The 25,873-nt window shown below is 38.0% G+C and overlaps 2 protein-coding genes across 6 annotated transcripts in view; both read right to left on the reverse strand.

The window, feature by feature from the left end:
- The window catches only part of LOC113060468 (protein Daple-like), a 53,481-nt gene extending 36,074 nt beyond the window's left edge, over positions 1-17,407 (reverse strand). For 2 of the 3 annotated variants that reach the window (XM_026229395.1, XM_026229397.1), the window contains exons 1-3: positions 16,995-17,054; positions 15,985-16,085; positions 13,258-13,366 (exon numbers count right to left, since the gene is read on the reverse strand). In XM_026229395.1, the coding sequence (XP_026085180.1) occupies positions 13,258-13,366; positions 15,985-16,085; positions 16,995-17,054 (270 nt within the window). Of the gene's footprint in view, positions 1-13,257; positions 13,367-15,984; positions 16,086-16,994 lie in introns of all 3 variants that reach the window. The other variant, XM_026229396.1, reaches the window with a different exon arrangement.
- An 850-nt stretch (positions 17,408-18,257) lies between these two features.
- The window catches only part of LOC113060471 (spectrin beta chain, erythrocytic-like), a 28,947-nt gene continuing 21,331 nt past the window's right edge, over positions 18,258-25,873 (reverse strand). For all 3 annotated transcript variants that reach the window (XM_026229401.1, XM_026229402.1, XM_026229404.1), the window contains 12 exons: positions 25,552-25,775; positions 22,570-22,720; positions 22,165-22,409; positions 21,939-22,077; positions 21,761-21,845; positions 21,490-21,686; positions 21,288-21,361; positions 21,137-21,200; positions 20,630-20,889; positions 20,144-20,317; positions 19,985-20,027; positions 18,258-19,881 (listed from right to left, as the gene is read on the reverse strand). In XM_026229401.1, coding sequence (XP_026085186.1) covers positions 19,696-19,881; positions 19,985-20,027; positions 20,144-20,317; positions 20,630-20,889; positions 21,137-21,200; positions 21,288-21,361; positions 21,490-21,686; positions 21,761-21,845; positions 21,939-22,077; positions 22,165-22,409; positions 22,570-22,720; positions 25,552-25,775 — 1,842 coding nt within the window. In that variant the 3' untranslated portion in view covers positions 18,258-19,695. The remainder of the gene's footprint in view (positions 19,882-19,984; positions 20,028-20,143; positions 20,318-20,629; positions 20,890-21,136; positions 21,201-21,287; positions 21,362-21,489; positions 21,687-21,760; positions 21,846-21,938; positions 22,078-22,164; positions 22,410-22,569; positions 22,721-25,551; positions 25,776-25,873) is intronic.

Genomic DNA, 25,873 nt, shown 5'->3' on the forward strand with positions numbered 1-25,873 from the left:
CCACATAGTAGCCAGATTAAAAAAAAAAAAAAAAAAAGTCCACAGAGTTCCTGTCCAAACACAGAAGACAACATCAGAACCTACAAAGTTCTTTATATTGTCAGAATGGTGTGTTTTCAAAAGCTCAAAGATACTATGTAGAGCCAAAAAAATTCTAAGTATACGGATGCAAAATAGTTTTAAACCCAAGAAACAACTACAATGCAAGAGATAGGATACACAATATGGTATCATATGGTTAAGAGCTTATATTACAGATTTATTGTTGTCAAAACATACATTACTAGAGAGAGAAGCCTGTCATTTCCACCAAAAGATGGAGTTATAACATTTTTATTAAACATTACAATTAGGAATGTAACTATTAACTGAAAAAACGGTTGAAAATAGAATCAAATATGTGACGATTCAAATCGGTTGAGATAATAAACTAATCACGATTCATTTAGGGATAGGAGTTTATATGAAGTATGTCTGAGGGGAACGTACTGTCTTTAGAAAGGTTTAGATGGTGTTTTTTCTTTTCATCTTGCCTCTGTATAATCATGCATATTAAAGTTAATAAGTGCTTTGTTTACATCGGAAACCAAGGAAACGCTTTAAGTGCCACCTGCTGGCAGAGAGTGAATCTGCATCTCGTTCAGCTCGTCTGCTGTTTCAGATTCATCCAGATATTTTTTTATGTATGGTTTCACAAAACTGAAGTCAAACCATTTTGTTTTTTCTTCAAATTTAATCTAATTTAGATAAAAACTGCTCATGTTGCATGTATGCAGCATCTTTGTTTGGATCATGATTACAATGCATTGGTTGCCTCCAATTTGAAATGGAAATAGCACAGACAAAGCCTTATTTTGTTTATATGAAGAGTTTTCTTTTATTAGTGTTATTTATTTGATTTGAGGCTTGTTTTAAATTTAAATTTAGTATTGTTATTTACATTTACATTGTATTTAAATTTTGGCATTTGGCAGAAACTTTTATCCAACGTGACTTACAGATGAGGACAATAGAAGCAACCATCAAATGCTATATTAGTATGTTATATACTAGTATGTAATAGTATATTTATATAGTGTGTGTGTGTATATATATATATATATATATATATATATATATATATATATATAGTGTTATATTAAATTTTTACAAAGAAATGTGCAGCATTGTTGAAGCAATAATAAAAAATCTTTAAAAAAAAATCTAAATCATATAGATATTCATATTCATATTTCATTCAGTAAATTATAATGTTGTGATGCCTAAATTGACTTGTACCATTTAAAATTACAATTTTTTGTCATAGTTACATTTTTTATTTATTTAACATGTGCCAATAACCAATATTTTGTGCATCCGTCTAAAGAATATTTCAAAGGAATCCTGTTGTCCTTCATGTTTAGAACTGAACCTTTGGTTCTTCTTTTCTTTTCCCCTCCAACACAATATAGATGACATCGCCAGTCACATTGTTTTCTGATGTAGGATATGCAATCTGAGTCCCCATTCAAACGTCTATTGTACGAATATGGGGAATCATAAAAGCTGGAAACCACATAAAGACCAAGACGTCAACTAGTGTCCAAATAGAAGAGCATAAAGTATAAATATCAGCTGCTAACAAGTGAGCAAACTCAACACAAAGAGCCCAGGTGAGCACTGCTGTCACGTGACACAGAGGTCATGTCGCCACTTCATGTTATCAGAAATCTTACCGCCTTTGTGATACCTCCATAAAGCTCTGTAAGATCACAAAGAACAGCAAAGCATAAGGTATACATGATGTACTCCAGAAGTTGTAGGAGTAACTTTTTAAGCTCAAGAAACCCCTAAATTCTTGTACAAAACACAAGTGGCTTGGAAATGGAAACCTAAGGCTCTGTATGCATTAGGGGTGTGCCCGAAGCCAAATACCTTATTTGGAAAGGCACGAATAATGGCTTCAAAAATTAATAACGGATAACATAATTCTGCCTCAATATTCGGCTGAGGCTGCAGCACAGTCTGGTGTTTACTAATTCATAGGTGTGCCAGGGGATCAGTGCAATATTTTACACAAACCTCGGAATTCACTCAATAAGTGTGTGAAGTGAATGAATGTAAACTTTATGAATGAAAAGAGCGCAAAGCAAACACCGCATTGCTGTTGCCACACCATATATCTCTCTGAAATCAGAGCTTGGCAAGAGTAGGGCTGATATTACATCATACACATTGTACTATTTGTTCTATTATTTAAACCTTATAAGCTACGGTATGATACACGAATGAATAAGCACAGCGCGATTGACAATCAAATAGCTGCGGTGCCGTCTCTGTGCATCTCGGTCTCTCAAAAACTAAACGAGCTCTCTGTGAAGAGTATAGGCTAATAATCAACTTAAATACAGATACATTTTCTACTAGGCCTACATGTTTTGCTTCTTTAACTTTTGCTGGTTTGCGTGGCATATGCACTTTTTTTTTGTGAAGTTGTAAAACGACTCGTTTAAATAGTTCTGCATAATGAAATGTTAGTCTTGAATTAATTAATTCACTTAATGTTTATTAATTTAATCTTCCTACTTGTATGATAAATTCATTTTTAGAAATTATTAATTTTATATTTTAGAACACTGAATAAGGAAAATAGTCGAAATAGTGTTCCACACTCTGTTCTCTTTTTTTGCCCCCATAGTTTTTCCAGACCTGCAAATTACTTAAGTGAAATACTTTTTTAACTCTGCAAGAACCGGTGAGCCAAGGGAATTCAGGTTGTTTTACATAATCCTCTAAAATTACAATGCATAACAAGTGTGCAAAGTAGCTAAATGAGTTTATGAATGAAATAAGCACAAATAAAATAGAAGTGTTGCAGTTGCCTTTTTTCATGCATTTCCTGGAAATTACTTAAATCAATATATCTAAATTTCGTAGGAACCCTTACTGTTTTAATTTAGATACTTAAATATCTATTTATTGGATCACGAAAGGTCCCTTAAGCTGGGACTCGAACTCACGTTGCTCGAAGCACAACCGCACTACATCTTGAAGCATTGCCTATTCAATGAAATCGGCGCCGACTGTTAAAAGATGTTTAAATAGGCTAAATGTTATAATCATAAATAATAATAATAATAATAATAATATTTTAGTTAAACACTGCATATTTGTTCAGTGAGAACTATGAAAAAAAGATAGGCTGTAAAACCATAAATCAAATACTGTACGAAGTTGTGGTTCAAGCCCCACCTACTTCCGGTTTTATCCGAATACAGATACAGATCCGAATAATTTTGTGATTGATACGGATACAAATACAGATACAAATACTGGCTTCGCTGCACACCCCTAGTATGCATCAGTGTTGTTTTTGGCAGCCCATTTAGTTTTAGTCTTTTGGAAGAAAATGCTTTTTAGTTTTAGTCACATTTTAGTCACTTATAAACTTGATATTTTTAGTCGACGAAAACGCAAAAAGGTTTTAGTCAAGTTTTAGTCAATTTTAGTAAAAAACAAAAAAGTAGTCTTTAACAAATTAATTTAGGTTAAAAATGATTGGAAATGGACTTAGGTTTGACAGGTTGTAACGAGTGTTGCAATTCATAAAACAACAGTTAACCTTAAAAGCTTTGCATAATAAACTAGACTTTCTCATTGATGGAGATGCAGTGTTGCCAAGCTGTACTTCATGGTCGCATTGAGCAGAAACCTTTTATCTACATATTTCAAGTTTAGGGGTGTAACGATACGCGTATTCACATTGAACCGTTCGGTTCAGTACGCGGTACGCATTATGTACCGAACGGTTCGTTGGACTAATTCATTATATTTGGAAAATAAATACAAAAATTGTGAAATATAATTATATGTATTCAACAAGGTAGCCCAATAACCCAAATGACATAACAGGCAACGCCCCTGACACCCCGAAAGAAGAAAAAAAACACCAACTTATATATGTTTATGTTAGTCTACTCCGTCAGGCGCTCGCTCACTCAGTACGCGCTGAAGGCTTGTTGCAAAATGGCCAATGCGTTTAACAGACCAGAAATAGAAGATCCTCCAATAACCAACAGGACTGGTGTTTGGGTGCACTTTACCAATCGATTGGAGCTTCCAAACAAGCACGGAAATCAGAATGAACTAGTACTGTACTGTGTCAGAATTTCCTGAGCAGTACGATACAATTAACAGGCCTACACGTTATTAGATAGAAGAACTGTTATAAATAGAACGTATGCACGGGCAGTTTTGAAAACTCCACCTACTTTGCTCTGGCATAGTGCAGCGCAAATCGCGTTGTATCTGAAGGGCAACGCTGAGCCCAGGGTCCAGCGCCGCGCATACCGCGTCCTGTGTGAAAGAACCTTTAGTAATTTTGCAACGAGCCTTCAGCGCGTACTGAGCGAGCGCACTCTGTAGTGGAAAACGCAGGTTTTAAGAACATGCTTAATGTAATTGAGCCCCATTAAAATATTCCTTCACGAGTCCATTTCAGCCAGACCGTAATTCCTGCTTTGTTCATAAGCCCTATAGAGAACCAATTGAGTAAAAACACACTCAATATAAAGAGTTATAGAGTTCCATATAAAAAGTTACATCTTTGTACAACTACAATATAACATTTTTTTATAAGGAGCTGTTTTTGTTTTATACAGTATGCTGCTAAGAAAACACCATAGAAGATGGGTAAAGAATAGCTCCATCATTGTTCAATGTACGAAAAACAAAAAACATACTTTGTTAGTTTTAATAAATTTATTTATTTTTTTAAATCAAGGAAATTTATCTGCCATTTTTTTCTTTTTGCTGGATCTAAAACGTACCGAACCATACCGAACCGAACCGTGACACCAGTGAATCGTATCGAACCAAACCGTGAATTTTGTGTACCATTACACCCCTATTCAAGTATATTTTTTCCATGAATTGATGCTCTTCTAAAATTTCAGCACATTGCCTATTTTCACCAGTAATCACAGTTATAAAGGAATGGTTTAAAGTTTAAACAGCAAAAAACTCTGAGCTACTACAACATTACACACAGATAAAGTGGTAACACTGGAATCACTGTTTTACTCCAAAAAAGCCAGGAATAAAAACATTCTTACTTTGGCAATTGTGGCTTTATTTAAGAAATTGCTAAAGTGCAATGAACAGCGTGCCCAAAATATAAGCTATTGAGGAACACATACTTATGCTCTACAACTTGTGCTTCAACTTGTCTGCCAGTGCAACAACAAGATGCATATTATTTGTAAACACAAACATCATACAACCCTGTCTAATAAAAGTGACACAAACATTCAGGGATGCAAACACATGTATGGTCAAAAAAGAGAGAGTTATCGGAGCCCTCACCCCGCAGCAAATATCACAATTTTATATTTATATATGGATGTCAAGAGCTAAGAAGTGTATGTATTTATATAGCCTACACTACACACAAATAATATACAATTAAATTATGCTCATTTTAAACGTATTGTGTGGCTAGGTATAAAAATATAGGATTTTAATAATCTTTCAGTGCGCAAACCCATGATAATATGAAACGCTTCAAAACAGAGCGCGTAAAGCGCGTATGCACATCGCGGGTGCAGAATGATGTGCTTAAAGCAACATGGAGTCACAGTGTGCTGCGCTGCTCAACTGCGCATTTAAAAATACGTGCAGCCCCGCCTTGATCTGCAGGCTGCAGCCGGGTGCTTCTCCAAAACAGGCAGAAATTACATGCATTATGACGTATAATCATTTTCGTTACGTCTCGTCTCGTCTCGTCATGTTTTAGTCACATTAGAGCCATTTTTAGCTAGTCATCGTCACGTTATCGTCATAAAAAAAGGTGCATCAACGAAATCATTTCATTGTCGTCATCATTGACGAAAACAACATTGGTATGCATGTGTGTAGACACACCAGCTTTCACTTCCTATTGACTCCAAGGGAAGCAGCAAGGACAGAAGGGGGAGAGAGAGGCATTCCAGAATCCCTGGTGACACAAACTGACCTACAGTGCCACACCACCACCCTCTTTCCCCCAATTCTCCATTAAATAAAAGCAGCCTAGTGGAACCTCCTCCCACTTCTGTCCCATCCCACAGAGATAGAGTGACCACCAAAGCAGCTTGACCAAATCTGTGTAGATGTTCTGTCTTCAAGAAGCCTAGACAAACAATACAACCCATCGGTGGAGAAAGAGATTCTTGGCTTGACCAAGAGGATCTTGGTTAGGGGGCCTTCAGTCATTACCTTTTAAAAACAGCTTGATCTTTGACCAGAGGTCCACAGAGGAGATGTTTGCTACATGTGTCACATTTGGGAGCAACAGATGTCCATCAAAGACACATGGAAGGCTAGAACTGCTCCATATGGCAGCTAATAAATAGGGAAACCTTCAGTCTAGAGTTATCTTGAGCAAAGAAAAAGGACCAACAATAGAGAAACAGACAGACAGATCTCCCTTTAAAGTCGTTATCTCGACAGAATGATTATCTTTTCTGTGCAATTAGAGAAATTCCAAGAAAATACTACTCATTTAACCATGTTATGAGGCAACATATAACTAACTACATTTCCTGGACAAACAGACTTGATGCATCACAACTGGTCAGAACACAGTGTAATATAAATCCTTTGCTCTGCAATTGTTTTTTTGTTTTTTTTGCACTAGCACTAAAAATACAAAATGACGACAAAAAAAAAAAAAAAAAGAAAAAAAAGAAAAAAAAAGAAAAACCTTAGCAGGAAATTCCCAGGACTGGAAGGGAGCATAACCGGGACTATTTGTCTGGGTTGCCTCATTACGATCTTACTTTCCTGAGCCTAGTCTGCATTCTTTTGCACAGTGAGTGAACTTATGATCTCACCAAACACTTGAAAACATAATGTGCCAATGTCTGCTGTAGCAAATTTTCCTCTCTACAAGCTTGGAAATCCACGGGCAAGCAATTAGACTAGTGACTGTCACTTTTGTGTAGACTAAGTCTGTACTTTGTATCTTGTAACTATTCAGTGCTGGCAGACATGAGAAAGAGACAGGCAGAGAATATGGGACAAAGAGGGTATGAGAGTAAATGAATGAAAAAAAGAAAAAGCTTCAAACAGTCCAGGTGGTTTTGTTTTTGGGTTTCCCAAAGCAGCAGGTCTCTGGAGGGGGTTTCCTGTGTTCAGCGACAAACACATGCCTCATAAAGGTAATGAACAAGAAACGGTGTGCGTACATGCACTCTCAGAAAAAAAAAGGTACAAAAGCTGTCACTGAGGCAGTACCTTTTCAAAATGTACACTTTTGTACCTTTTGGGTACTAATATGTCCCAATATGGACTGTTTAGGTACAAAGGTGCACCTTTTGAAAACGCACTGCTCCAGTGATAGCTTTTGTACCTTTTTTCTTCTTTCTTGTGTGCCTGCGTAAAATTCTGAGGTGAAGCATATCATGCAGAAATTAAAAGGCCAGAATTAATATTTGAGGAGAACCCATGCCTCTAGGGCTGCTTGCGCATATGGCAAAAGGGAAACTGTACACCTCAGGGAACGGCCACTGTACGGGAGCAAACAGTACAACAAAGAGCTAGCAGGCTAGCTCAAAGAGACACCTCCCTTCTTTCAGAGCCGTGGTGAAGAGAAACCTGTAAAAACCCGCCAAGCGTGTGAGGGACGCCAACTCAACGCACGACTGTCCTCGTTTACAGGGCTTCCGTGAGGGTTAATCTACAAATGAGTCTTAACCACATCCTCTGAGACAGCTACAACAGCGAACAGAATCAAACGGTGGATTTTGTACATGTGGCAACAGTGAAGAAGGGGCTTTGCTTTTACAATATTGTATGTGGAACTGAGAAACTCGGCCACTTATAGATCAGTGGGAAATGCTCAGACTGTCAGGCTAGCTGGTGAAGAGGGCAACCCTCAAACGAGCTGGCGAAGGGGGCAGACCTCAAATCTAATCGAGAATAGGTTGCACAACATTGTCTGAGAAAAAGACATTTTCATATGAACCATATTGAGGGCAATTATATCCAAACTCACAAAACAGCTTTGGTTGATGTCCTAACATGATGTTACGTGTTGTTGCATGTCTGCTGCGGTTCATTATCCATGGGCCCTGGGCAGATCAAGGGCCCGACAAGGCCACATATCTCATGTTCCTACTCTGAGAAGAGTCGGCTTACAGGAGCTCATGCTCACAACGACTTGCTCTCCAGACAATAGGCAGGGAGGAACCAACATACTACCCCTCCCCTCCCCCAGAGGCCCATTGTTCCCACTGTCTGTAGCCCTGATCTCTGTGGTGGGACACTTTCTGGTTAGCAAACACGGAGTAATTTTAGAGCTAATAAAATTGGGTGAGGAGAGAGCAGAATGTGGGGCTGACAGTGAGAGATGAAACTGGGACTGTGTACCCCATTTTGGGCGGATTATTATACATTCTTAATTCCTCGATGAAACTGGAGCAAATCTGGTCCATGTAGAGTACTAGAGGTTCAGGCTTAAATCTAAATCTAGGCTAAGCTGGGAGAATGTATTATTTTGGCATTCAGCACTGGAAGTGCGTAATCTGGAATCTCTTTCATAACCAAACATGAGACAGACATTCGTCTCATGTGCAAATATTTACTTTAATCCAGATCACAAGTCATTAGGAACCTTCCAGTGCCTATCATTGATCTGTGGGTTGCAGACTTAAGTGGATGTTGTTTTTGATCTACCCAGGCTGCAGTAGTCCATGCACCAGAAACGGAGTGATCACATGCCTATACATTTATACCATCTTTAATCATTCCCACAATCTTGTCAGATCTGGTTAACAATACTGCTTCTCAGATAAATGAGTTACACCAACTTGTGCAAAACTTGGTGCCGCAGTGCCTGAGTGTGTTGGGTGGCTGCCAGGGACTTGTTAATCAATTGCTAAAATGTTCTGACACAGTTTTTCCACCAAAATAGTACTAAGTGCCATTTCCTGGCTAGGGTGATTTAAAAGTGAACCTGCATTTCCACTGACTTAGAAGCAGCAGTCGTGTGACTACAAAAACAGTCAGGAAGATATTTTCATTTGAAAAGAAATCACACTGGTATTCATATTGCTTGGAAAACTTCATACTCTCCATTCTCGAATCCAACTGGTTCTGCCATGGCTCCTATTTCATTCAGTAGTCTAAGGGTTTTGGCTGCAAATTTGATTGGTCACAAGGCAAAAAATCAAAAGTCTCAGGGATAAGCAAAGTAAGCACAACTCTACTCAATAAGCCTCATTAATTTAACTTTCATTCGTGTTCGTAGCACAAACAGGGTGGAACAAAACTTTAATACTTAGGCTTGGGGGTGCTGAAACCGTACAAGCAGTAGTAATAGCAAGACTTGCCTTAGCAAACACCACTAATTAATCACTAAAATCATATGCATCTTCCTTTATCACACTAACTTCCTGTGCCGCTGCCACATGAACGTGCTCAGAAAATGTGTTATTTTACCCCTCATGTCAACAACCATTTTCTAGTTTATAGATCCTTTTAGAAATATATGACATTGTTCGACTTGCTCACACGAGCATAAAAAAAAACAGTCTAGGGCCATCTGCTTATCTCACTGACCTTCTGGGCCCTTTCTGTTCACAGTGGCTGAGACCACTGTTGACACTCAGACACAATGTAGTTTATGGCTGAGAGAAAGCAATGTGCAAAAAGAAACAATGTCAGTTCATCTCAGATTTCTGTGATCGCAAATAGAATGTTTCAGCTATTTCTCCAAACCAATCCAAACTGATGGAACGAGGAAGACAACAAATTGATTAGTTCTATTCATGAATGGTATACTGTCACTAATATTGATTGTGATTATATAAAAGTAAAGACATGTAGCATTGATTATTGATATTCAACAGTTGGATTAGTGTTGGTATCATCTCATTGATGGTTTTCAAAAATGATTTTAATGATGACATCACAGGTAACATAAAAAAAAACAAAAAAAACAATGTGGCAGACGTTACTCCCAACTATGTTAACAAGTGCAGAAGTATTTGCGAAAATGTGTTTGGAAGCAATCGTTACCTTTTTGACTCCATTTGATGCATTAAAACTTCCACACCTTATATTGTTTGTAAATTGTTTGGATTATCAGAAAAATATAGCATTTCAATTATGTGTCAAACAAGGCAACACATTTTCATAGCAGACGTATAAGTGATGCTATATTGCGTGTGAATGCAAATGTGTTGATAAAAAGATACATGCATATTACTTGTGAACATAGTACTGCTAGGACTACAGCAAGTCTCAACTTCAACTGACATCAAATTCATCGCACTGCCGTTTAATTATTTTTCATTTTAATTTATGCGTGCATTTTTTGTTATTTAAACATTACAAAAATAAATTCTGTAATGTGATACAAAAATTGTACGCTTTTTAAAGAAACCTAAAAGAAAAGTTCCTTATTGAGCAATTTAGTAACCTTATAATATTTCCCAAGTACATAACACACTGATTAAAAAAAATGAATCAGGTGACTCAGTGTTATGGTTTGCTGATGTTCAGTCTACTGTCTGTAATTTATTCAATTATCAAGCTTCAATGGTAATTGAATAAATCACCCGATTCATTTTTTTTGTATCAATGTGTTCTGTACTTGGGACTCAGGTTATCTGTAAGGGGCCACTATAGCTTAGAAAGATGTAAGTTAGAAGTTCAAGTTAATGACCCAACTGCTAAAGCATTAGAAGAAATCAAACAGGCCTAATTTAAAGCGAGAAAGCTAATGCGTAGGAAAAGCATTTCCTTTGCCTGACGCCTTTAAGGACCGCATTTCAGGGGATCTCGAGGCTTTCGGTTCTCACATTACAGTAACCCTTGCCCCATCTAGACCCCCATATGTGGGTCTCTCAGGGGGAGCGATTAACATGGGATAAAACAACACATCTGGTTCTGTTAAGCAGAGCGCTGACCCACATCAGATGCTCAAATGCAGTCTATCTGAGGTCCATTTCTGGAGTCACATAGGACAGTTTCTCTTGGGTTCAGACTGACAAGCCACATGAGGAAATTGAGACTGCTGGCCAGTTTCAAACACCACAAACAACCCAAAGTGAGTTTTCCCCCTTCAGTGCAGAGAATATTAATCAATAAGCTGAGTTTTACCTGGCTGATATCTGACAGACATCCCCTCTTCTAGTTAAAGTCTAGTCAAAGTACTTTTTATGCCAAGGTCAGGGCACTTCTGTATGAACACAAGCCTCTCATTACACTCATTACTGTGCCCATTGGGTGACCCATAAAAAATGAGCTCCACCTAAGCTAAATATGTGGTTAAGGGGGCCTTCCATCACTGAAGGAATGTGCACTGTGTGTGTGATTTCTACATTCTGGCAAAATCTTGCATAAAACATAATAACACTAATCAGTAAGAGGATATTTTAATATCTCAGCTGCCTACTGCAAAGTGTTCATTTAAAACGGGACAAAAAGGGGACCTGTTGGATGGCAAAAGTAGGGCAGGGCAAAAATACAGGACTATGACCATCATAGATGTCCCCCTCAATATTCTCCCAATATTTAGTATCATAACAATAGTTAACATGACAAAGTCATAAGCAATAAAAGTATCCATGTATCCTAACAAGTCACGACAAGCAACAGACCATTTTGCTGATTACTTGGTTTTTGATTTGGGTAGTTTTTTTAAGAAATCTCTAAGGAAAGTAGGGACAGTCATGGCCTAATGCTTGGAGAGTCACACCATATTTGGCTACACGTCAATTTAACTTTTTTCACTTTCAAATCAAACTTCAAATATTTTGGTTACAATACTTGGTTAGAACTCAACATTAAACTTCTACCCCCAGAACAGAATATTTGGTTTAAATGTGTTTGGAAGAAAGAACAATCTACAGTTTAGTCCATGCACCAGTTTACTATTTTAATTTGCAAACAAGAATAGAAAACCCAGACAATTCCAATCAACTGACAAACAAACAATCAGTCCTCTTATTCTACGTTGGGATGGAAAGCAGTGAGGTCTGAGTAGGAATGCTTCAGAGACACTCTTGGAAGAGAAAAGGGGGTCAGATGTGGCAAACACTTACTCAGATGGTGGGACACTGCCCAGAACCGACCAAACCAATCAGAAGATTTCAACTCCCAAAAGCAACAACATAAAAGCCTCCTTTCAGCAGTAATTTTGAGTGAGAACTGTTTTCTGTGAGACCAGAAACGATGAGTCAGTGCTACATTTTCTCTAACATAGTGTTGAGAAAGACCTTGTCCTTTCATGTCTCCCTGTTTTCTTAATCACAATTACAATAATTACTATCATTATAACTACAGTCTCTCATAAAACTTTCAGCCTCTTATAGACCACCTTCAACGCAGGTCTTGCCAACCATTCTCATTTCTATTTTATCCCTTTGAAGATCCATATAAAATACTTTCCAAAAATGTGTTCACAGAACACATTAGTATGGTATATAAGGATTTTAAAATCTGATATTAAAATCTTGTAGTTACAAATAAGCCAATAATGATTTTTCTGTTAGGCTCATTAAATGGCTAATATTACAATTCTTCAGTATTTTGTCTAAATACATTCAAAATAAAACACTATTAAATTAAAATACTACTAAGATAAACAGATTTGTGCCATTAGTGGATTTGCTATAACATTTAAAATGTTAAATTACTTTTTATACATAAAAAGTTATATTTTATAATTTGGGCTTTGGATGATGGCAAACGTTATATAAATGTAATATATATTTATAATATTTATTGGATTTTTTCAAAATTATAACTAATAACATTATGCAAACATGTGCAATATGGATAAGCCAGGAAGGTCAACCAGTTCAACAACTAACTGATTAGTTAAAGAGGTCTCTGATTGGTGGCTGGCAGACATGAGGCTAAACCAGCCAAACCAGTCATACAGATAACCCACCAACTGGCTGATTTTGAAAATATATACATTTTTCACATCCCCAACTGGCTGCCTTCACATAATAACTAAGATCAGAAGTTTAAACAGGCTTGACGTAACAGAAACTCCTCTATTAAGATAAAAAACAATCAGGCGCCCAGCTACCCACAATTTCAGTCACATCTGCAGACAGGTTTAATCCCCATGACACTAGAATCATCACCTTGTGTCTGCAGAGACCAGCTGCTGTCTGGCATCAAACACAATCGCACACACATATACAACGCTTTCTTTAAAAAACAAAAGCCTACTAGTGGTCAGTAAGTACTTTTCCCACTGCATGGAGGAAGAGCTCTTACCTGATAGTAGTTTTTAATGTGTCGGATGACAGTGTTGAGGTTCTGTATTCTCAGGTTGACATCATTGTTGACTTGTTTGTTGACTCGCTGATTCATGGGGCTTGGGTCTCTGTGGACCGAAGAGCAACACGAGTACATTTGAAAATCTCACATAAGCAAATTTTTTAACAAGGCTTGGCATGATGTTTGACTATCATTCAACAACCTTAATCAGTGAGGTCGATTAGTTTGGTGAACCTAATTATGCATGATTTCCTCAAAACCAGTTGTTTAGACATTCAAACAACCAACTCTAGATCCCCTTTCACACTGCCATTCCGGCAAATTCACGGGTCAAGTATTCCGGCAATTGTTCCCTGGTCGCTAGATTTTCACTTTCACACTGCCAGTGATTACCCGGGATATGTGCGTGCTTTCACACACAACCCGTAAAGATCAGGGCGTGACGTGTAATGTACGAGTCGAAAACATTAGGCACATTATACTTTCCCTGAAGCAAATGAACGATCTCGGCGTCAGCACAGAACCAAAACACCCGGTAAAAGAGTCACGCGATAAGGTGCGTCATCACTACGACACGGCATTAGATCTGGCTTTTGTACACACAGCGCTCGTCCCAGGTTGAACCCGGCAATGTTACTAGGTCTCCGACCCGGGTTCAATGCCGGAATCAATCCCGGGACGTGTTTGCTTTCACACAGAAGACGACCCGGCAATGTTCCGGCAATTTGCCGGGTCCGACTTGCAGTGTGAAAGGGGCTCAAGACTACACTACAAATAATCATTATCCATCACTTTATTAAACTTATCTGTATTATTATTCATTTTTAATTACATTATTTAAGTAGTACATATATTTGTTCATATGGTTTATCTGATTAACACTAGAGAATGTCGTGTGTTGAGTTTCTTGGCTTTCTTTTAATATATCATGAATTATTCCACTTGGCTACACTTGGAATCACTCATTCTTCTTTCCAAATCCAATCTCTCTCTAATTATTTTTACAGATAAACATTCAAACTTAATTTTTTGTACATGTATTCTAATATTCAAACCCGTATTTACATCCTAATGTCTAGGAATGTTTCTAATGTTATCTGAACAAAAAAAAAGCATTTTGATGAATGATCTGTCATTAACTTTATTTATAAGATGCATAGTTTTGAACATCAATAATTGTACAATTTGAATGCACAGTGACCTGACCTTCAAATGTTGTGTATATAAAATCTATCTCAAACACATTGCATTCATTTACATACCGATTTTTCTTGAATTACAAACAAATCTTTGTTCAGAATTAACTATATATTTTACATCAACAAAAAAATTCCCAAGTTATTTTGACATAAGTATTTAGGCTATCATATCAGTAGACTGGATCACTGGATCACTGAGTGGGTCCTTGTCTTTTTTGTGCGTTCCTCATTTACATTTGTTTTGTGGGAATGGCAGCAAATTCTGCCAGCTTGGCCCACAAATTCCCGCTAGCAAGTGAAAGAACCTTAAAAGGTCAGTTTTCTTTTTTTCCTCTGCTGTGTGGCTCAACGGTTTTTTTATTGCCTGAAGCCAAAAGAACACTGTATTGAGTTTCACTTTGTGTGCTATTTTACGAGCATAGATATTGCAACTGACTATGAATGGTAAAAAAACACAATGATTGCGCAGTAAGAGTTGAGGAAAGACCAATAGGTGCATGCAGAGGACATCTGCCAGATGAGATGCGATAGCATATGAGCTAATTTACTAACATTGATGATGTTTACTGCTTACTTGTTGCATAAAAATACTGTTAAGGCTACCGGTTTGCTACAGGCATATGGGTGTGGGCACATAAAAAATGGATGTGGGTGAAGAGAAAGAAGCCGTGTGTACATTGCCCTCAACATTCCACATCTCAACTCATTTGTAATGGTTCAGTGGAAACACACTGGATACCTGAGTAAGTGAGTCTTCACCAGGAAATGTGTCACATTAGGGAAGCAGAATGGGTTGCAATTGCAAACACCATTTCATGTTGACTTTAAGACAACTAAAGGAATGAAACTGATGCAGTCAGCTCCCTAAGTGATATGACACACAGAGAACATGACACCAGGGTACAATGATCTATAGAGGACAGCGAATGTAGTACATGTATCATCCTCCCATTGGATGTGACCCCCACCCCCATTTATATAGAAAATATTTCCTTTGTCGGAGGAGGTCTGCTGTTAACCCCCTGATTAAGGCAGAGAGGGTGACAAAGCTTCTTGAGTAAAAGTAGGTTAAAGGGCAAAGCAGTGGGTCTGAAAGGTCGCTAACAGAAGTTTTACAAAGCTCAATCTACATGCACAAACTCTAGGTGTCAAAATGTATAGTGAGCTACTTTGCATGATGCAAATACTCTCAAAAGAAGAGATTTCCTTGTTCATTAGTAAGACACACACACACGACAGTACTGCCTTATCACCTGTTAGCTGAGGTTACATCAACATTCAGTCAAACATGGCTGAAATGTATACTGCATGCTTGCAAACTGATGTTACACATAAGTACATTAAGTTTTATTATCAAACAATTATGGAAGACAAACAAAACTGATGGAGTGTGAAGTTTCGGACTGAGTGTCTGCACACTTGTATGGCAGAAAAGGATAGGATGTGGTTACTAATGAAAAAAGGTAGGCCTGTAACAGCTGCTAGATTATAGTCACACACAAGCAATTCTGCATCTGTCACTCACATGTGTGTCATTATCTTATGAAGGAAGACACCATCCACTAAATCCATGAACATGGAGAGCTTGTCTTCTGAACTGGACCCAAGGGGTCCAAAAGTCTTGACCTGTAAAAAATAAATAAGTCTATCAAATGAAGTAGGTAGTAATATTATGACAGGATGCACGCACAGCTGCACAAGCATGCTTTCTGTTTCAGAACTGAACTGCAGTGCATAAAATTTTAAACACGGATATGCTAAATATCCTATGTTTGTCAATTGTAAAGACTAAACATAACTGTCCTCCCCTTACTGTGTGTGTGTTTGTGTTTCTTTCAATGTAATACACTTTAATGGAACAGCACACGTCAACATGGTAGGGTTGGGTTAAGATGGTGACATCTGAGAGAAACACAGTGGCCAAAGAAAGCACAGCCATACAGGACACAGGGGTCAGGGTAAGGGGGTCAGAGGAAGTTTCACAGGTTTCGCCCAACCATGTAAAGTGTCATTAAACTCTTCAAGTAGGATGAAGTAGTACTGTGAACATAAAGTAGTAATCTTATGCTCTTGTGTGTACAGGTTTAAAAACACATCTAACTGGGACTCATTTAGAAAAAAAAAAGAAGAAAAAACAATACATTATTTGTTAAATTGCATTTGTAGAAAACTATTAACAAAATATATACTTAAACATAAAACATAACTACCTTACATAAGTAGGCAAATAAAGAATAAAAACATAAAATGAACAAATAAATATATACAAATGTAGCACTCAGTTACATGTAGGCTATTAAAAAACTAGGTAAAATTATGGGTGGGGTATTAATACGTTTATACACATCTGCTTAATGGAAAACACGTTAGTCACTTTACACTAGGTATGATACAAACATAAAGTATACAGCCCACATTTAGTACACCCAACCCACCTCAGGTTAGCCCTGTCAGTGGCCGCTGCTGAACAAACTACACAAGACAAACACAAACACAGCAGGTGCCACCATGTCTTAGTGACTTAACGTTACTTACCCAGACCACAAGCGGCGAATCCATGAAGTTAGACATGAGTTCAGACACTGTAATATCCATTTTGGGGTTAAAATAGTTGAAACGGAGAGTTAAAATAGTTTGCAACTGAAAATGCGTCTAAAGAAATAAATAAAAAACAAAGTGCGTCGGCTTTATGTACTCCACATTACTGTCCGCCGCTGAACAATGCAAGTGACGCGAATCAAATCCATTCTGGCGACAAAAAGGTATCCTTTGAGGTAACAGTTTTAAAACTTTTAAATGACTTGCAATCCAACTAGTGAACGGATAAGGATACATAAAAAACGCTACAGTCTATGCGGACTTGTGCGATTAAAGTTCGACCTCTCTCCATTTACTCTCAGCGATTGCTGGAGTTATTTTGTCGCCGCATTCAACCTGTACCCGCACGACCAGCTCAGGAGATTGACGTGCTCAACAGCCAATCAGCTGCGAGGAATCTCAGGCGGGTGGCAGTGAATCGACCAATAGCGGACTCGTAGGTACTGGGTTTCATTAAATTTGACGTAACCAACAGCCCGAACTGTTGTCGGGACAACTAGACCTCAACGGTGCAGCTCAATGGCACCCTCAGCAGGTAACACGCATGTTTATGTACATTTTGAAAAACGAGACTTTGTTTGCCACATTTCCGTGCTTTTTATGAATCCTTTACCTTTAAAATTACACTGGCTGCACTAATAATACACAAATGGGTCAAAGCATTTATTAATAAAGGCATGAATCAGTAGATCCACGTGCTCCTCAAGATTTTTTCGGAGGACACTTTAAAAAAGAAAACAAAAATGATATTTTGGTTCCAGGATCATTGTCATTGAACAGTCGTTTTTGAATCCAAAATAGGCTGTGCCATTTGTTAATTATTGTTTAACAGAATCTTGAGTCTGTGTAACAAAGTAGGCTATATGTTCTCTTCATCTCATTTAAACATTTATAGAAACTCCTTAACTTATTAATTAGTAGTATTGTTAGGTAGCAGTGGTTTAAATATGTTCACATTTTTATTTCCATTTATTTCATGAACTAAACACATCACTATTTTCTCATTCTCACACTTCTTCCTGAGCAGTGTCTTCTACAGAGCAGTATATTATAAAAATCACAAACACTAAGTTTACTTGGTGAAAATAGTCCAACTTTACCTAATTATACTGTTTTAATAATCACTAAATTGGAGAGTAAACAAGGCTAATAACGTTTATACACACTACAAGTCCTTTAACAGACAACAAGGGGCAATGGTTACTGCAAACATAGAGTTTATTGATTCTCATACTACTAAAATGAGTCATACCTTGCTTTCAACTTATTGAATGTGATTTAGCATTGAACATATATATATAAAAGGAGAATAGAGAATGGAAGCATTCTGAAAGAGAGTTCATTCTAACATAGACTGCAGTGTGTTTAAACCAAAAAAATAAATACAATTTGGAGGTCCAAAATGCAATGGCCAAAAAAAAAAAAAAATCAACACCTTAATAAAGCACCACACTGACACTGTAAACATATTCTGATTAAATTTACCCACTAAAAAAACAACAACAAAACTTGTTTTAGCTTGCAGTGCCTGACAGAAACAGTAAAAACTACACACAAAAAAAACTTTGGACATAGGGCACTTCAATTCTAATGAGTAGATCAGACAATGTACTATTTTACTGTTGTAAAATACAAGATATGAGTTAGCATAATGAAAATTGAAATTAGCATGATCTGAATATGGGCATTCAATTAAATGTATTTAGTTTTAGGGACTTGTTGTGGGGGATTTGTTAGTAATAATAGTAATAACTAGTAATAATAGTTTGTTAATAAGTTTTGTTATTGTTGTATTTGTTACAGGTACCATTTCTCCTTTACCATTATTTCTACATTCATATTTGTATGACACACTGTTATCCATGTTTTCCAACATTCATTGTCTACCAAGTTCAATGTACACTGCATTATCCAAGCTGTACACATATCTTTCACATTTTAATTATTGTTATGATGATGTGAGAGATAGTCTTTGCTGCTTATAATGGTTTTGCTATCCTTGTGTAAGGGAATTTATAATGTGATTTAGACCTGCGACAGCCATAATGGGGTACCTGAGTCATGAGAGGATGAAACTCTTATCTTAAAGATATAGCACCATATTAAATAAACAAAGACAGTCTAAAAGCACACCAAACACTGTGCATATAGTGCATGTTAACAGCATAGTATACAGTGTTCATCACCTTCATCATGGCCATTTACAAAAGAAATACCTCTCCAATGTCAAACTCTATTAAAATTCTATAAGTTCCAATGCAAAGAGCACAGTATTACATTTGCAACCATTTTCAAGGAATAAGGCAGAATACAAAACTATGCACGTTATTTATAGTCAAAATACATCCTGAAGCATGCCTAAAAAAAATCAAGACAAAAAGAAATCCCCCCCCCCCCACCACCACAAATATTTCGGGTTAAATTTGATCGGTTCCTGTGCTTTTATTTTTATACAGAGTGAATGTGGTATGTGACTCTAGTATAGGAAACATACAACAAAACATAAACAAGCAATATGTGTGGACATTAGCAACACTTCATTAGCTTAGATACAGGCAGCAGTGTTATCTTCATTTCATATAGCGAAATTCTTAAAAAATCTGTTCCATTTCACCTGTCACACATTCTATCCAGGAGTTTATTTCTTCTTAGCGAACAGACTAAACCTCTTCTCCTTCTCCTTCTTGGTTGAGGGAACCTCTAGAGTAGTGGAAGAAGGTGGAGGTAGGCTTTGTGCCTTCACTCCTGATGGCCCTGCAACTGGTTCTTCTGTCACAGCTTGTGCTGCCTGTTCTATAGCCTGAGTCCAGTTCTGAAGTTCCTCCTGTGGTCAGAAAGACAAAACATACATCATTAATGTCACCGGCATATTTTAAAGATTATGTTAACTATAAGTAACTAATCAGAAGCAGCAGTCAATAGCACACCTCATCTTTACACTGGAACAGATATTCACTTCCATCTTCAAGTCTGGCAAATGGAACAAGGATAAAACAAGTAAGTCCTATATGTAATATATCTCACACAACACTTAAATACATTTTTATTTTAAACGTAATATCAAGATTGATGACCAAGACGCTTACTGGAGTTTGAACACCTGCTTCTTTTTCTTATAGTTAGTCAAGATCTCGCATGAAGCATTGCTGAGGTTCAGGGGCTCCTCGCCATGGTAGGTGACATTGTGACTAAAGCTCTTGGCATCCTTGTAGGCAGAGAGCTGCCCAGGTTTGAGCACACAGTAAAGGTTGTTCCAGGACCTGGGACAAGAGATGAGGGGGTGGGACATTTTAAATTAAGCACATTGGTAAAATTATGTCTGCTTTATGTGATGGAAAACATGGCTTGAAGCATTATACTTAATCAAGAAAACTAGATTTCTTCTGTAATTGTAAATGGCTGTCCATGCAAAACACGCTGCAACAATGCTAGAGCATTCTGGGTGGTTTCTAGGGTGACCTGGATGATCTTAGCCATCCTGTGATATCCTAGTCAGTTTCTTGGTTCTCTAGTTCAAACTCTCTAACCACTAGGCCATGACTTTCCCACAGCAGCTCTAGGCAGCAGCTAACCTGTTGGATGCCTTCTTATTAGGTCCCTCCATCTCATGTTTGCGGGATAGAGTTCCCTCCATCAAGACTTGTGGTTGAACTTGTGAGGATTCAATGGGAAGCGTAGCAGCTTTTTCTGCCTCTTTGGTAAACTGGATGGATGTGGAAGGGTCCAGCTCCAGTGAGCCACTTTCCTGTATCTCTGAGATCAAAGGCACAGTGGAGTCCCCTGCTGTGCCATCAGCTCCCACGGAACTTGGCTCTATTACTCCTAAACCAGACTTAGGACCACAAAAGAACAACATTTGGATACAGATTCAAACAGCTTTTACAGGCATTACATTAATTACAGGCATTAATTTAACAAACATTTGCAGTACCATAAGTAAAATTGTATTTATAGTGTTTTGTATGCTGAATTTGCATTTCAAGATGAGAACATCAAATATGAAAGAATATCTGTTTGAAGAAGAATGTAGTTAATATCATGACAAGAAAGATTCTTACAAAAACTTGCACTAAACTTACCAGAGACTGTTCTTCTGTGGTGTAGAGTTGTGAGGACTCCTCTGCAAACCCTGTGTCTTCTCTCCTAAGGTCAGAGTTTGAATGTCAAATTTTTAGTATGGAATATGGAGTTAAGGAAGGATGGTGTTACCCAGTTCAGACATATACATACCTGCTGTCTTTTTCCACCTCTTGTCTGTATTGTAGTATGTCCTGTTGTTGTTTCCGTATTTCCAGCAGCTCCAACTACAACAGATTATTAATAGTCAGTGAGTGGTAACTGCTAATGCAAACAATCCACATAATTTGAGGTATCATTAATGTATTAAGGGTGTGAGTTGAGTTTAATACATCAAAGTTAAAAAAATGCATACTGTTGTAAGACGTTCCAGTGCTGAGAAACGCTCTTCCCATGTAGCAGTGGATTTCTCAAAGGCTTCATGTCTCTTGAGCAGTTTTTCAACCTCATCCACTGTTTCACCCAGATCCCTGCTGGCCACGTATGGCTCCTGGGCAATCAGCCAGGCCTCTGCTACAGATGCATCCCGAGCAAACTGACACACCTCCAATACTAGAAAAAAATATAATTATAAGGAGCTGTAAAATGTGGTAGTGTGTACATTTGTATGACATTTGTGGACTTACATAGTCTAAGCCAATCCCATCTTTCATCCCATTTGAGCATCATCTCCTTCCTCTTCTCTACTAGATGCATAAGCTTCTCATTAATCTGTGAGCACAAGAAGTGTAAATGAAAATGGATGCTTTCAGGACACTTTGTTGTGGCAAACTGCTACACCTGCTACCTTCCATGTCCGATTACCTCTGCAGAGTCCTTATGCCTTCGTTCTAGGAGAGCCCTACCCAGCTCTACACACTGATTCAACTTTGGCCCACGCGTTTCAATTTCAGCTCGGATTCCTTGGTGATACTTCATCAGGAGCTCCACTGAGGAGACATCTCTTCATTGGACAACAAGAAACAAATTTCATCACAAAAAGGAACATTGACATCTCTGCTGTGATAGCTACAATGATATATTTTCATACCGTGGCTTTTCCTGTGTCTCTATCTGCTGAATAATGCTTTCCATCCAGGCCAGCAGGTCTCTCACCATGGTGAAGAAGCGGAATTTGTCTGCAGTATCCTCCAGCTGCTTCCTCCTGCCTGCACAAGCAGCCAGTAGACCATTCCAGGTCTCCACAACCTCTTTTTCAGTTACTTGAATAGCAGTAGCCTGATCTCCTGCATACTGGACAAATAGTCTAGTTGCAGTCTCCTGGAACTGTTTCACCTGCAAAGAAAGCGATATGAAAAATCCCTAACTTTTTGAGAAATAACTTTTCAGATTTTCTATACAAGCCACTGGCTAATGAATATGTACAAGCCACAAGGAGGTGAAAACATGAAACTTATTATGACAAACAATTGTTCATTTCATGTGTTTTCCTTGCCTGTTTGCCAAGGGCACTGATGGCTCTTTCAAATGCAGCATGCATTCGGTGGAAGGACTCTGCTTTGCTGAAGTCTTCTCCTAGATCCTCAGGAAGCTCATTCTTCTTCTCCTCAATGTGAGCAACCAGCTCCTTCCCATCATAAAAATACCTGACCGAATTCACAGAATATTTTAGGTAATGTTTTCCAGTCGAATTCAACACCTCACACAGGTCAAGATAATGTTAAGTGATCATAATCTTGTTTCTTAAAGGGTTAGTTCACCCAAAAATCTAAATTATGTCATTAATGATTCACCCTCATGTCATTCCAAACCCGTGAGACCTCAAAGATTGGGGTGAACCATTCTTGAACCAGTTCACAAAATCGAACGGAATCATTTGAAACGGTTCACGTTAACATAAGCATTAATCCAAAAATGACTTAAGCTGTTAACTTTTTTTAACATGGCTGACACTCCCTCTGAGTTAAAACACCGAGCCGAGCCAGATAACAAACAAAATATTGACTCGTCACGAGTCAAGAACCGGTTGCATCGGTTTTCGGATCACCAGTAGTTCTTTCGGACAGTTTGATTAAATAAACCGGTTGAAGAAAACAGTTCACCGGTTCTTTTGCGCTCGACGTAATGACGTCATTTGTGATGTTTGCCCTTGATTCAAGCCTTCTGTTTACACGCACTCATAACATTAGCACAGAATCAGTTCAGAATCAATCACCAAAAGAATCAGTTCGGTTCAGACACTCTGTGTGTCATTCTGCTTCACGCTAAATCACACATGCGCAGTAACATCAGCTCCTCAGTTCTCGAATCGGACGTGTCTGACAGAAACGGTTCTTGATTTGAGAACGAGTCAATCTTTCGTTCGTTATCTGGCTCGGCTCTGTGTTTATCTTCAGTTCTCTCTTCACACCAGTTCAGTCAGTGTACTGGTTGAGTACATGAATTACTTCGGGATATTGGTTTGTTTGAACTCAGAGGGAGTGTCAGCCACATTAAAAAAGTTAACAGCTTAAGTCATTTTTGGATTAATGCTTATTGGAGACTAGTGTTGGGCGATATGGTTATTTTTCAAATTGTCATATCGTCAGCCCGTTAGATCGACGATACACAATATTATCATGCCTGGGTGGAGCAAGAGAGAGACTCTTTGTTCCTATCATAGCATAACTATTTGGTGTTTTAAACCTCGCAGGTGCACGAGAGAGAGCCTATGGAATCATCAATAATAAAAAAAATATACTTTCAAACATACTGATAAACTAACATTAAATATAAAAATACTGTATTTAAACAGCTAGTTCATATATAGTCGGACACAACTGTCATATCGTCCTGTGACAAATTTGCCGCATCTGCGCACGGAAGTTATCAGTCTAAAATGTTCTATAAAGCCCGTAAACGGTGAAAATCAATAGTAGATTTAATTTAAAGTCCAACAGTTTAACACTAATATTGGACATAAACGAACACGTTAAATATAAAGTAATTAAAACAGTTAAGTTCATATATTTGGAGTAATGCTGAATTGAACTGATGCATCAGTCATACAGCACTCCGGACCGCACGCCTCATGACGAGACCGACACACCGCCACAGAAAAGAGAATGAGATGCGTTCTAACATAACGGTGGCATTAAACTCTGTAAGGGAGGGCTCGTTTAAAATATTGCACATATATAGGCCGTTCAGATTACGTGATAAAGTGCAATGAAATACCTTGTATTTGGAGACAATGTATGTCTGTTTGTGGATGGAGACTTTGTAACGGCCGAAACGATGCATCACATTATAGTTTGGAGTGCATGAAAATAATAACAAGGCGGTAGAGCGAATTTATCATCCATAGTGGTTCTCACATAGTCCCTCTACGTCATCACCACATAGTGTGTGTTATAAGTTAAGTGATCAGTCTTTAAGAGAAGGACTACCTGAGAACCACTATGGATGATAAATTCGCTCTGCCACCTTGTTAATATTTTGTCTTTACTTTATTTGTAACACCAAGAAAGAGTTAATCTCTCATGTTTGAGAAGAGCACGATGCCATGTAGCAGCCATTAAATGTGTGGGACACCAACTCCTCCTTTTCTATCTATATCATTTCATGGATTTAACGAGTTATCCGAGTCAAAGCGGACAACTTCAGTGACTACAGGATCTAGTCCTCCTGCGCTCGCGCGCGTGCGGTGTGTGAAATGCGTGCGTCTGTGTGTGAAATGCGGGGATGAAGTGAAATAGCTGGGCAGTTTGATAGCTGAATTATAATAAGCAGCCTAATAAAAATAATAGTTATTATTATTATTATTATAATCTAATACATTAATAGGAGAATGAGCCTAATATCGTCTTGATTATCGACAGAGAAATCTGCTTATGTCGATATCTCTGATTATCGTCGATACACGATACTATCGTCTATCGGCACAACCCTATTGGAGATGCGAACCGTTTCAAACGATTCAGTTCGGTTTGGTGAACTGAGATCCAGTTACATAGAATGATTCATTTGGGAACCGGATATCACTAAACTGCAGTGTTTTGAACGCTCTCACATCAGACCCTGAAGAGAAGACCATGCTGAATAAAGTCATAGTTTTTGCTATTTTTGGACCAAAATGCATTTTCAATGCTTCAAAAAAATCTAACTGACCCTCTGATGACACATGGACTACTTTGATGATGTTCTTCTTACCTATCTGGACATGGACAGTAGACCGTACACAAAGTTTCAATGGAGGGACTGAGAGCTCTCTGACTAAATCTAAAATATCATTAACTGTGTTCCAAAGATGAATGGAGGTCTCACAGGTTTGGAACGACATGAGGGTGAGTCATTCATGACATAATTTAGATTTTTGGGTGAACTAATCCTTTAAGCTTGTTATTGTGTGAGATACAGTGAGTCAGAAGGAATAATATGATCTGATAAAAGCACTGCACTTAGTGACATTTAGTCTATTGAATTCTTCTGTACTTACTTAAGCAGGTCATAGGAGGCTGTGAGTAGCTGGGCACGAGTGTCGACTAGTTCCAGCAAATCTGCCCAACTCTCATTGATGCCATCCTTCCACTCTGCCAGGGTGGCTGCCTCACTGTGTCCTGCTTCAATCAGATCATCTATGATCCGGTTCACAGTGTCTACACGTCCTTGACCCACGGTCCCTGTCTCCCGTGCAAACTCCCTGAACTTATCTCGCAGGATCTAAAATATTGATGTAATTAGAAACATAATGATTGTAATTATATTGATCTAAAATATAAGTATTACTAAATATCTAAGTATCTTAATACTTAATATCT

This window comes from Carassius auratus, chromosome 42 (assembly GCF_003368295.1).
Source record: "Carassius auratus strain Wakin chromosome 42, ASM336829v1, whole genome shotgun sequence".
NCBI classification, from domain to species: Eukaryota; Metazoa; Chordata; class Actinopteri; order Cypriniformes; family Cyprinidae; genus Carassius; species Carassius auratus.